The 13248-nt window shown below is 44.1% G+C and overlaps 2 protein-coding genes across 2 annotated transcripts in view; both read left to right on the top strand.

The window, feature by feature from the left end:
• The first annotated feature begins 1122 nt into the window (after positions 1 to 1122).
• On the top strand, positions 1123 to 3430 carry btg3 (B-cell translocation gene 3). The gene is made up of 5 exons (XM_068601032.1): positions 1123 to 1212; positions 2074 to 2269; positions 2388 to 2525; positions 2863 to 3052; positions 3174 to 3430. Exons 2-5 carry the CDS (start codon positions 2097 to 2099, stop codon positions 3378 to 3380), a joined length of 708 nt encoding a protein of 235 aa, XP_068457133.1. The 5' UTR covers positions 1123 to 1212; positions 2074 to 2096; the 3' UTR covers positions 3381 to 3430.
• A 1175-nt stretch (positions 3431 to 4605) lies between these two features.
• cxadr (CXADR Ig-like cell adhesion molecule) overlaps positions 4606 to 13248 on the top strand; it is a 34904-nt gene continuing 26261 nt past the window's right edge. Inside the window, exon 1 of the mRNA XM_068601307.1 lies at positions 4606 to 4798. Within this exon, the coding sequence (XP_068457408.1) occupies positions 4732 to 4798 (67 nt within the window). The 5' untranslated portion in view covers positions 4606 to 4731. The remainder of the gene's footprint in view (positions 4799 to 13248) is intronic.

Below are 13248 nucleotides of genomic sequence, written 5' to 3'. Positions count from 1 at the left end.
GGAAGCACAGAGTTTTGGAGTCTTACACCTGAGGGAAGAACTGTACTGTAGGCTGGCGGTGTGACAGCAGAGCAAACAGGCTGTGAGTATAGAGGAGCACAGGGCTGCGGTCCAATAGTCAAACAAATTATGTATTTTATGTCTTTGAACAAAATGTGAAAATTGCAGAAGCTTGTGTTAAGAACAGTCCTTATTTCAGGCATCTCACCAAGAACTTATTATAATAAAACATTGACTTACAGATGAAGGAACTGGATGTGCAAAAATGGGCTCTGCACAGGCACCTCACCAATATCACTGATGGAGATGGGTACCAATGATGTTGCGGGTGGTTTTAAGCACCCTTCCTGGGCCGTCCACATCCCATAACAGTGTTTTCAGATAGGATGTTTTTTATTGCTCCTCAGTAAAAGCTAAAAAGAACCATGGCACATGGGTTTTTGCTTTCTTAGGTATCCTCTCTTTAAATATTTCAAACAATAGTAAACATTCTTATTGGGCCTTTTAGTATTTCTTGTTGCAGTTGCTGATGAAGTAAACCTGGACCAAACAAAACATTAACTATTGGTTAAACTATTACATGTGAATGATGCTGTGTAACTGATACGCAATTTGCATCCAATATTAGGGTTAATCTCAGTCAGTTCTCCAATAAAGACTTGCAATTAACTGATGTTGTTAGCTTGGAAAGATAAGATACAATCATCCTTTATTAGTGGATACATTTACAGCAGCAGAGGTGCACACAAGAGACAAAAAAAACAAGTATCATAAATTAGCAATACAAAAACAGTATAAAATACAATAACTAAAATAGGTTAAATACAGGTAGAATAACTTATAACAACAAAGTAACACACTGTGACTACTTTTAGGGTCGAATATCTTGTTTCTGTTTTGCCTGGATTTGCTTTTTCACTTTTTATGAAAAACAATGACATTACCGGATACTGCCATTGGATTGCAACAAACAAAAACACATGCCTGACGCTGTGAGTCACGAGAGTGACGAGTATGACTCACTCCGTAACGGACATGCGCTCGACCAATAAATGCGCCGTGTTAGTTTGTTTAAAACCAATGAGAATGACCGGGAGGCGGGGCTTGTGTTGAAAAGGGCGGGGCTAACAACCGAACCTCAAGAGTTCTCCTGCTGGCCAACTTCCCTTTCCCATTCATTTTTTTTTAACCCACAGGAGAGCTGTCAGAAAGGTAAGTCAAGATGCAAAAAAGTCTCTCTTAATGTGATTAGTATGTCCATCCGTCACACGTTATTATGACAGTTTGGATCTTTTGCGACGATACTTAAAGTAACGCTGTGTTTTGTTAGCAGCGTGAGGCTGTCAACTTAGCGCCAGTTTATTAAAGTTAAATATTAAGCTAATTCTCGTGACTGTTATTTACTTACCGGTAGTATATCTGTCTTCGTGAGCTCTGTGTTAATGCATGTCTGTGCGGTTTAACTAGATCTCGCCATGCGCGTGCCGTTAGCCTGGCTAGCTAGCACGCGGACTCCTCTGTAGTGGAGCGCGTTGACGCGTGGAAAACCGGAACTCGTGCGTCACAGCCCGCCTTTCTGGGGCGTCCATAACATCCGTTAACGTTAACAGGCGACAATGGAGCAGGACACACACAAAGCGAAAAGGCCTTGAAAGTTAATAGTTGTTGTTGTTGCGTTATCCCTTCATTATTTTAAAGAAAAATAATCTCCAAAACAGCAGCCTTTGTTTTGCGCGCATGGACACTTTATTGTTACCAAGATGACAAAAATAGTGGTAATTTATTTTTTATTTTTATTTTAGGGACAAGATGTAACATTAGAGCTTAGACAAACTCTTAAAATCTTCAGTGCAGCAGACATAATGTTAACGTTATTAAAAGACTGTAACAACAGAGCTACATTCATCAGACAGAGAAGGTTATTCCAGAATGAGAGAATGGAAATATCTTTTAAAACTAGATTCTGACCTGTGTAGGCAATTTGTGTCATTTTCCACTCATCCATAAATATGTGTCATTTTTAATGTCACTTGGTTACTGCTGCCCGTCTGACCAAAGTGTGTTTTCTTACAGAGGCCGTAGGAACGTAATGCACCATGAAGAGAGAAATAGCCGCTGTGGTATTCTTCCTGAAGAGGCTTGTGAAAAAGGGAGGGGGGTTGGAGTCGCACAAGATCGAGCTGTTTGTCGAGAGGCTGGCTGTTGCACTGCGAGAGAAGTTCAAGGGGCACTGGTACCCGGAAGATCCCAACAAAGGGCAGGCGTACAGGTGCTGCTGGCCATCATTCACAACACCACTTCCCTTGATGAATGCCTTCCCATTGATGTGTTTTGGGGCTGTTTTTTTCCCCCAATAAATACCGAAATCAGCTTTGTGTGCTCTGCAGGTGCATCCGTATGAACAAGCTCCACAGGCAGGATCCAGAGCTCCTTCGGGCCTGTCGAGAGAGCGGAGTTCAGTTCAATGACCTGAGACTGTGCCATGAACTCACGCTGTGGGTGGACCCCGGTGAGGTCAGTTGCAGGTGAGACTTGGGAGGGAATTTGCCGAAGAATGGCTGAGACAAAAGAATACGTTCGGAGTTAAAAAAAAAATACAACTAATAATGTCAGCATTCTTCCTTTTTTTTTTTTTGTAGTGTAAATATTGTTTAAACTCAAGTGTGGTAGAAAAAGCCACCGTATAGTGTTATTAGAAGAACGTCCCACTAATTTCCTTATGTGGCATTAAATAAAATCCCTTCATCTCATTTTATTTTTTGTCTCCCAACTCAACTTTTCAAGAGTTGCCAGGTGCCCTCAATGTTATCCTCTTATAACTACTGATGTGTTTTCCCTCCCTCTATTCCTTTCATTAATCAGGTACGGGGAGCACAATCCCAGCTTCTCAGTTGCCAACTTCTCTTGCGATGATGAGAGCGACACAGATATCGCAAAGGTGACCAGTGCTTTGGAGAGGGTGACGTCAGACTACCACTCGGGTTCCTCCTCGGATGAGGAAAGCGTGTACATCCCCCCCCACCCTGTCTATAACAGCCACAGTCCTTACCAGGTATTTCATTATGAGTTTCAGAATTAGTCCCATGACTAAATATCACCATGCTGGTCTGAAAAATGATGGAAGGTTTCCACACAATAACCAGGCTTTTATGTATTTTTTTCCTGTTTTTAAGGCGATGAATCCAGCTGCTCCTAAGTGGCATCCTAAGAAGCTGGGACCAGGGAACGTCTACATCCTTCCACGGCCGTACTCCAGCTTCAGGCCTCGCGGCAGAGGCCCCAACACTTACAGGCCCGGTCCGCGGCTCCCTATTGGCTTCGGAGTAAGGCCGCCTCGTTACTGGAACCCGACCCAAAATCTGACCCACGGTTACAAATAGGAACCGTGGTGTGTTTACACTAGACATTAAAGCTGAAAACAACTTTAAAATGACTGAACAATGCTCTTTTTTTTTTAAAACTTTTTTTTATGGATTAAATAATGATCGTTTTTTGATAAGTCCTTTTTGCACTTTAAAACATTTGTTATACTTTGAAATAATCACGTGTATTTAATAAGATATTAATATTGGAATATTATACATGTTGAAGAACTGTATTTTTACAATGGGAGATGTTCATGTATGCCACCCACTTATATTTGTTATTTATTCATAGTGTAAAATTGTCAGATGTATAGACTTAAATTTATGGAGTTTTATTAAACACAATTTCCAAGCATCATGGTGCCTCGTGTGTTATGTTGGTGTTTTACAAAAGCATCCTCCAAGTGTTGTGGTTAAAATATAAACGTGTCTGTCTATTGGTATTTGCTAGCTATCAGTATAGAGGAGAGAAATGTGTATAACATGGTACAATGGTCCCAGGCTGGAATCAAACCGGCAACATCGCGTTGGTTATGATTTGTTCTGCTCAGCTGGACACATGGAAGCATTTACTGGTAATGCTAAGCTCAAATGGTCGGTTTACCCAAATTGGTATTCAAACAATATCTTAAATGCTTCGAGCAACACAGATTACATTTCATTCACATCTGCTGTTCTGTGTTGTGGCAGAGATCTTGTTGCTTCAAACCCCAAACTACCTTGGTGGTTAGACATCACAAGGGGTAAGTGGTTAAGTGAGTATTTCTGTGATTACTTTGAGTCCTTAAATGTACTCATTACCCCACTGTAATGTTCTGTCTATGGCATCAGAGCTCTAGTTTCTGGACAATGTGACAGCTGGGAATGAATGTTAAACATTTTTGGACATGTAGTTCGACATAGTGGTTTGTCATTGATCCCCAAGACAAATCCATTGTACATTTAAAGTACAAACATATTATAAAGATATACATATCTAAAAATCACGTAAGAATTAGTGAGATGAATAAACCAAGAACAGGTTGAGAACCCTCTTTGGGGCTGCCCCCATAGGGTGCAAGGGAAAGTTAAACAAACAGGCCCCTGGATGGCAAAACACGAGCTCCTCTGTGCCATTCATAGAAACGGGGGAGAGCTCCTCGTCCCTGCCGCCAGAGGGCGACACTGCACCTCTTTTAGTGTCCACCGTGTGTCACGTGACAGCCTGCGACGCGCTCGCTCCGCTGTGCACCTGCAGAGAGGCGAGGAGAAGGAGGCGGAGTGGAGTTTGGATGCTTCGGTCGAGCTGGGCTGCCGTTTTTTTTTTCTCCTCCCTCTCGAACTCAGCACAAGTTCTCCGACCAAGTTTCACTGAAGAAGTCGCGTCATGGCTGTTAGAGGAATGGAGCTTTCGCGCGGCCGGTTCTGCTGTCTACTGTTGAGCCTCCTCGCAGGTAAGTTTAAATGACACCCAACTGCCCGGGTGGAGCTACTTTGATTGTAATGGTTGTTTTTCTCCACCAAAAAAAAACGACAGCGAGAGCAATCTCCCGGCAGCCATGGAGCGGAGCTCCCGGTAACCGCTGCGTCCACGCGGAAACTTGCCCGCTTCGATAAGTTGAAAATGCTGAAAGCGTCACTCGGTTAGGTTAGGTTAGCTCGAGCTGCTCTGGTTACACATTGAACTGGTTAAACATTGAACTGGTTAAACATTGAACTGGTTACACATTGAACTGGTTAAACACTTCCAGGTACTGGCTCCGAGGAACCGACCCAAGGTCAGTTTAGTCAGCTCGCGCGGCGGAACGGGCTCCAACAAATTAAACATTGAAATAGTTTAACTGACGTGACTTCGGTTTGGGGCCATTTGTAAAACGTCAACAGAAATTTTAAGTTTGCAAACAGTTTTTTAAAACGCATTTTATATTCACATGTTATCTCGGTATGTATGTTAGATACATTTGAACGATTATTTCTTTATAATTTTTTAACCCGGTAGCCATCCTATGCGGTCGTCTCGTGGTTATTTGTACCACAGTAGTTATTTAAATGTACAGCGTTGTGTGTGTAGGTTCCCGCATGGTGGACGCTTCTTTATGGAGGTTTCTTTGCTGTTTCCCCGTGACGTCTCTTGGTTTGATCGTCTGTGCACACAATGGCTTGATCCCTCCTTAACAAAACCTGTGGCTGCAGGCAGGTCTTCAAAGTGCGGCCTGTTCGTCCGCCATCTGCCACCAGTGGTGACCTCCTCCTCTCTTTCACCAGTCCGATATCCCAGCCCCATCACATGTAACATGACCACATATTTACAGCTTTGTTTATTGATGTTCGTTTCATTTACTTATTTAAACCATTTAAATTGCACGACCCTCGATAGTTGAGAGTTCAGCCCTAGTGACCCTCGGCTCAGAGGCCTCTTGTTGTGTGTTGATACTGTCAGTAGGTTGGTAGATACCAGTCAGGGCCGTGAAACCTATTACAGAGCCATGTGATATACGTTTTGATTACCACTCATTTGCGTTTCTTTTGGAGAATCTTTTTCATTAGAAGCCAGTGGACAGATCTGAATTTGTAATCTTGATAAAGGTGAAGTCAGGTCAACTACTCTGGTATTTATTCATATTTGCTCTGTTGGTGTGTTATCCGGCTGCAAAATGTTGAAACATTACCAGGATGGGTGATTTATTCATCATAACTACGGTTATTCATCATGAAGGCATCCAAGTTTCAATTTACCACTGTGGCTTTTCCAATTTTAGCATGACTTAATTTAAAGGGTGTGGCTTCCCCTGGAATTTACCCTGAAACTGGCTGTGTCTCCTCCCACTCCAAGCAACGACGTGAAACTTTTGCTCAACAGGATAGTGTGGCGGTGTCCATCAGCGGCGTGCCTCACCAGTTATTCACAAGCAATTTTAGATTTCGGCGAAGAGCCAAGACAATGACATTCCAGTCTGCTGATTAGTGAGAAGCTGTGCTTTGTTTAGGATCAACCCGGCACATCTCTTCATATAAAAAAATGGGGTGTTGAATGCAGTATATGGTGTGTGTGTATCTGTGGTGTGTTGTTTAGCCTTCTTTTGTCTCCCGATTCACATTGCTTTGTACACTGGTTTGGGCTCATTACCATCTTAATGGCATCATGGCCTCGTCATTTGGGCGCTGTTCCACTTGAGCAGACAAGAACAATATCTGCTCGACTTGTTGCATTCTTTTAGCCTGGGCTTCGTAATACACAGTAAATTGCTAACCTCTCTTAAATGGCAAAACAACAAATAAGGTCTTTCAGCTCCACTTTCTTCGCTGTGTAGTTTGTCCACGAGGCACCACGAGGCACCATGTGGACGATGCAGTGTTGACAAAGGAAATTGTAAAAAGGAGATCCTGAAATCCTCGAAGTTGTGGTCATTAGGCCTTTTCATATAAGTCAAGTTTATTAAACAACGTGACGCACAGAAAAGAGAAGACTTTCTGTGAATGTTTGCACACAGTTTATTTGTGAAAATGCTTCTTTTTGATGCGACCCCCTTCTTTTTATTGTTTGTGGTGTTTCTTTCTTTTCTTTTTCAAATTATAAAAGATGCTGTGGCTTTTACGGCTACTCTCAACAATCACATGAGATCGTCTGATAAGAAAAACATCTGCTCCCTGCACAGGACAGTAGTTCTGCTTGCTGCATTTCCAACATATTTCCAAAGTTCTTCCCTTCGTTGACGGACGCCTCTTGGTTTAGTCTGTGCTCTGTGTATGTTTGAGACCCAAACAGTCATTTCTCCTGCTTAAGTGCCGCAGGACTTATCGTGTCGCCCTCTCCACTAGTGGCTGTTTGGGTCAAGAGAGAAGCCACGGACCGAGGATAAACAGAAACTGAGTCAACCTGCGAGCAGGCGCAGAACACAGTTACCTGATAAGCTGACTACTAAAGGCCCTGGCCGGGAACTAGTTGCTTGGTTACCTTTTTGAAAACAGAAACGCAGATCCAGGGAGCGTACATGTGTGTGTGTCTGCGCTCCGGTGGCTCTTCAAAAGTACCCTCCCCCTCGCCTGCATGCATGTATTAGGTCCTCTTTAACAGCAAATCATTGAAGATGGGTTTTTAATATCTTACAACAGCGATAATCCTTACTGGGGAATGACTATTGTCCCTCCTACAGCTGTGTGTGTGTATTTAAGGTGCTTGGGCTCGGTGAAGAAATAGTCACAATGATGGGCGGAGGCATGTGCACCACAGCCTGAGCCATTGTCATTGGCCCCACGCAGACACTAATGACTCGAGGTCACATTCACTTGTCATGACCCGGCAGTCCGACGTCGCTGCTCACCTCCTGTCGGCTGAAACGTGTCGCGGCCGCGGCTTCACCTCCGGGCAAGAAAGCCGCCCTCTCTGCCCCGGAGCCCCCACTGTCCTTGGGAAAACGAAGCAGGAACATGTAGAATCAGATTACACTCTGGGGACACTGCTTTTGTCCTCCACAATCTGGTGACGGGGGACGGCCGCACATGAATATTCACAGCCCCGGACGTTAATATTTTAGCATGCCAGTGCTGCACAAGCCCAGTGCCAACTCCTATTCACCTTTTATGGCAGTGTGACACGCTGATACCGCCACATTACCCCCTCCTCTTTCGTTTCATATCTGGTTTACTGAAAGAACAAATTGCTGCCTGCGAGAGAATGAGTGAAAATGATTAATAGTGGTGCTAGTTTCTGAGTCCTGTTAATGGCTGTGCAGCCGCTCAGTATTCAGAGCTCATTCCCTTTTTCACAGGTAGGGACTAAAACTGCCTTTCCGGGCTGCTGCCAGCGCATTCTTGCGGGAAGATGTATTGGCAGGATTACGCGTGAACCCCATGGTCAGAAAGTCAATGTTGCATCGACAGATATTTCTAGTTTGTATGTCTTGTAACATTCTGACCATGCTATTGGCTTACTGATGACACCCGGGTCACCAGAGGCATGCAAGTAATGTGCCACAGTTCCCAGTGAGCAAAGCTCTGCAGACGCTTCACCTCAGGGAGACAAAGTAGTGGCTGATCAGTTCATGAAGGTCGTTTTTTAGAGAGTCTGTTGGACTTTTTCCTCTTATTTTTAAGTCCAATCAACTGTCCAAATCTCAAAGGTACTCAATTTACAACAATTTGAAAGAAGCACATTTTCTCATTTGAAATGACAAAACCAGAAGTTTAGATTTGTCTTTTGATATCTGATTTAAAAGAAGCCTGAATTCTAGTTTAACTTCTAATAATGAGCTAACATCTTGGCAAAGACTATGTATTGTGTTACGATGTCTATTGAAAAGAGCATGCTAGCCAGCCAGCACCGGCCCATCCTGTCTTGTAACACCGCTTGTACCTGGAGAGGCGGTAGTGAGTCGGGGTCTAGTCTGTCCTCGAGGGATCGTCAATCCCGGAGAAGGTACAGGGTCGGTGGACGTCTTGACAGTTTGTTTATTGGATTAAGTCTAAAATGGCAGAAACAAGAGAAGGACTTGTGTTAGCGTCACATAAACGCACGGGGGGAAGAAGTTAGCCAGGAACGTTAAAAGGTCCGACGTCACTCAGCCAACTCCTGTTAGCTTAATTAATCGGCGGCGGCTGGCTCGAAATTTGAAGCTCCCCCCCCAACCCGGTAAAATCTTTGGGTAGTAAATGCATTTGTAATTCTCATAGTACGTGGTGCAGAGAGATTGTGCTGAGCGAGAGACATCTCCTCTGCTATCCATGTAACCGATCGGATGAAACAAGGTCACTGGCAGTGCTGATTCCCGTCCCACCGCTCAAGTCCATCGGTCATCATCGCTGTGTCACGCAGTTGGGGCGATTTAAACCCGCCCAAAGCACATTCATCACGTCGCTACTTGATGCCCTGCTCTGCAGCGCCCACAACGCCCTCTGTTCCTAATGAGAAATAATGGGCCCTGTGACAAATAAGCTGTTCCCCCCCGCGATGATAATAAGAGTTTTTTCCCCATGTACCTCATATCTCAGCTGAACATCGCTAGGATACACTTTCCTGCAGATAAACCCAAGAGAAGAGGCTGCACGCCAGGCAGTGAGGGGAGATTGAAACGCTGAATGATTATTTGGAAGAAGCTCCACTGCAATTCATTCAACTTTCCAAATGAAGTGGCTGCTCTGCTTTGGCTGCAGCTATTTTGTCAACGAGGCTTAGAACTATGATAAGATAAATGTTTGGCATTCATTCAGTCATGGAAGTGTTTCCAAATGGCAGATGTACCCGGATTCAAGACTGTAGGCAGAGCACACTATTTATCTTGCTTCTTAAATGGAGAGGATCTCTTGTTTCCACTGATGCATTGCATTAGAAAACATTACACAGCCAGTATCCAGATCTGCGAAGCATTACTACTACACCTGGTTCTTCGCCTTGTGACGATGCATTCTGGTTGTTTTTTTGCGTCATGTCTTCCTCACGGCGTCTGTCCGTGTGAGGATACACGGTGAGGCAGGCGGGTCCCCGGGGTGCTGCATCTGCAGGTGCTACTGGTGCAGCGGTCCGCTCCAGCTTACCTGCTAGGTGGGTGTCAGCTCGGCTCTGCACACGCCTGAACCTGTTAGATTATCCTTTGGGCAATGTCGAACCAACTGGGCTTAGCTGTAGGCCACACAGGGGGAAATGAAACCTCGCTATCGTGTCAAACAGACCTGACAATTTATTCTGACGACAAATCTTTTGTTGCCACCTCTGACTTCCAATGCACGCGTTGTTTTTTTTTTGGAGATAAGCGTTGTATATTGTGTTGTGCATGTCACTCATTATCAGCCAATGCCCAGGCATTGTCTTACACAGAACTGGGTTGTGGGAAGATGATTATATTTTGTCCCCCAGCAGTAAGCCCCCTCTCTCGCCGCTAAGAACATTAGAGTTAATTGTGTGTCTAATCTCTGAAAAATATTATGGCTCAGAAAATAAGGGACATAAGCAGAAGGTGGGGTTGTTTTTGGGAAGAGGAGGAGGGAGTGAAGCAGCTGTTGAAGGAGCCATTTTTAGCACCTCTATCTCATTGAAAAACATTACACATTGTCGACTGCGGGTGTGGTGAAAAAGAGCAAATAATAATTGTCTGGAGGAAGCCACTTTCTTGACTAAGTCCCACTCGATTGTGCTCCCTGTGGTGTTGATATTCAAATCAGTCTTTTTCTGTCTTGGTCTGATGTTTAATCATCATGTCAAATTATATAGTTATGCTAATAACTCCTGTCTGCAGAAAATAAGGGATTTGTTATGAGGTCCGTTGCTGTACACAAAATCCTACACTGAACATTTTTTACAGGACTATGATTGCTTGTGTTATAGATTTTAGAATTAGGCTGTATTAAAGAGGCTGCGTAGTGGAATTTCACGACTGCGGCTGAATCTCGTTAGGAGCGTCAAAGGAGTATTGACACAAAGCAACACAGAATTAGTCCCAGAAAATCCCATTTCTGAAAACATTTGTTGCCTCACAATCACGCCGATGTTAAACTGAAGCTAAAGACCGCAATTCCAATGCTTAGAATTTGGAATCTGTAATGAAGTCAAATATTAAAACATGTAGGTTTTAACCCAGAAGCAGCTGTATATCCGTACCCACATCTGTGCGTTCTCTACATGGGATCAAGCGAAACCTTCGCCGTTTCTCTGTCGGGAAACCATTTCGGTGCTGGATATCACAAGATGCCGTGGAGATGTTTGCAGGTGTAGGAGTGTGTGAGGGAAGGAAAGCCGCTGTACGGGCAAGCTGAAGCATTTTATTGCCAAATGTCACTAATCTTCTTTGGAAATACGAACGCAAGGAAACACTTGGTTTGATGAATGAGTGCTTTGCGTGAGATTTGATGAGATGAAAGCGTTCCCTATAGGGGAGTGGGGTCCTTGCAGGAAAGGGAGTAGAATAATGTACACCACACATCTTAAGGTCTCTTGGAACTGTAAAAATGCATACATTGTTCCTATTATATTGACTTTACTCTCTATGGTTTTGACAACCAGGTTTCCCAAAACAATAGTGGCTGTGTGCCGTCTCCTCTTTCATATCTCAACATTCATTAAACACCTGATCTATGATGAGTGGGGCATCTACCAGTTGGGTATAGAACACACAACTGTGGTGCGGCGCCTGAACCACACAGCAAGGTCAGCAAGCCACACCAGACATTTAATTACTGTAGTGCATCTCGCCGCCGTGCTCTGAAACCGGCAGCTGGCCCGCTCGCCCTCCAGAGAGATGAGATTGAACTGAAAATAGCTCTGTGACTGGCTGGCTTTACGGACGGTCAGAACGCGCATTACTGCACAACCCTAATCACACGTGCTACTGTATTTAATAAGCAGGCACACGGGGCCAACCGGGCTGCAGTTGTTGCTGGTAAGTTCCAGAGGAACCAGCTGTTAAGTGTCTTTATGGAGGCCATGTATAATTCATAGGCACACACAGAGCTGGCTGGCAGGCTGTCTTTCTCTGAGTGGCTGATAATTAGGAGTAGAATAAACCCCCACTCCATATCCAGCCACACTGGCACCCATAGCACCCCACTCTTTTCCCTCTTAGGTAAACAACATCTCTACAATTAATCCCTCTATGACAGGACATCTATCTGATGGGAGTGAAGGGGATGATTTAGCATCTAGATAAATGACTTGTGGATTTATATAGAAGTTTGTTAATGCCTACATAGTCACATGGCCTTTTTAAAAAGAAAACTGTTACCTGCAACTCGATTTTAATCTGCCACTAATGTGTTTGTTAGCACTGTAACGTCACTTAAAAGCTTAAAAGATCTTGTCAGAAAGATGTGTGAATTTCGTTTGGACATGAAAAACCCCTGATAATCCCACGACTGTAAGAAAAATGTGTTTGTGTGGGGGGAGGGAGGTTTTAAATTAGCTGGATATCCTTGACTTTGATTTAAGTGAACAGATATTCACATGAGAGCCTGTGGGATGCGTCTCTGAAGTCGGATGAGAAGCCTTGAACTGCTGTCAGTACCAACCCCTGAACATCGCCACAGCACACTATGTCAGGTCTGTCTTTGCCAGCCCACTGCGATCAGTGGTTTCTCTATCGGGACTCTTCTTTAAACAGGGAATCGGTCGTTTTTATTTCCCTGCACTCGCACGTAAGGTGAGCGGTCGTCGTTATGCCGCCCCGCAGTCACTTTCCCTGAGATTATGTACTCGTCAGCCTGATCCCGGATGCCCTATAAGCAGTACTTGGCTGCCTGTCCAGACTACTCAGGGGTCAGACCTTTTTAGATGTCATTAAAGCCATCAGGGACTTGGCTTGTACGGCAGGTTCCAGGCAAAAGCACTTAACTACATCCACTAAACACTCAACAGCGAGACAACCTTGCAGAATCTTTTTAAGGTGTCATGCTATTTTAAAAGGCCTTTTTAAAAAATAAAAATAGGACTAAGTTTACCTCCTCTTTGACATTTATTAGTAAAATATTTGACCTTGACCGTTGTAATGTTTCCACTAATGGCAACAGGTAACTGAGATGTTCTTGTTTGTCCTAAAAGACGAGGACTATGGTGGTTGTTTGACTAGAACGCAGCTTTGTTAAGGAACTTGACGTCCAGAAACGTAAGTCTGAGCTTCGGTTTTGTGATACATTTTGTTGTGAAACTGAATATTTCAACAGTGTGCAGTTCCAACAGGGATTTAAATTATAAGCGTTGCGTTCGATTGGACCTCCTAAAAATTGGGCGTGCTAGGAGTGTAGCGTGATACTGAGCTGCAGAGGACTGTTGGCTCCACACAAACGCCTCCTTTCGCCTGTTTTTAGAACAGGAGGAGGACGAGAGGAAGAGATGAAAGGGAAACGTTGCCAATTTTCTACCGGCTCTGTCGCCACAGAGACACACACACCGCTCTGTTAGCTACCACTATCCTCAAACGGT

The sequence above is a fragment of the Clinocottus analis genome, unplaced genomic scaffold (genome assembly GCF_023055335.1).
Source record: "Clinocottus analis isolate CAN_PGR_092001 unplaced genomic scaffold, fCliAna1.0.p SCAF_5, whole genome shotgun sequence".
Taxonomy (NCBI): Eukaryota; Metazoa; Chordata; class Actinopteri; order Perciformes; family Cottidae; genus Clinocottus; species Clinocottus analis.
This window is presented reverse-complemented; position numbering and strand designations above follow the sequence as displayed.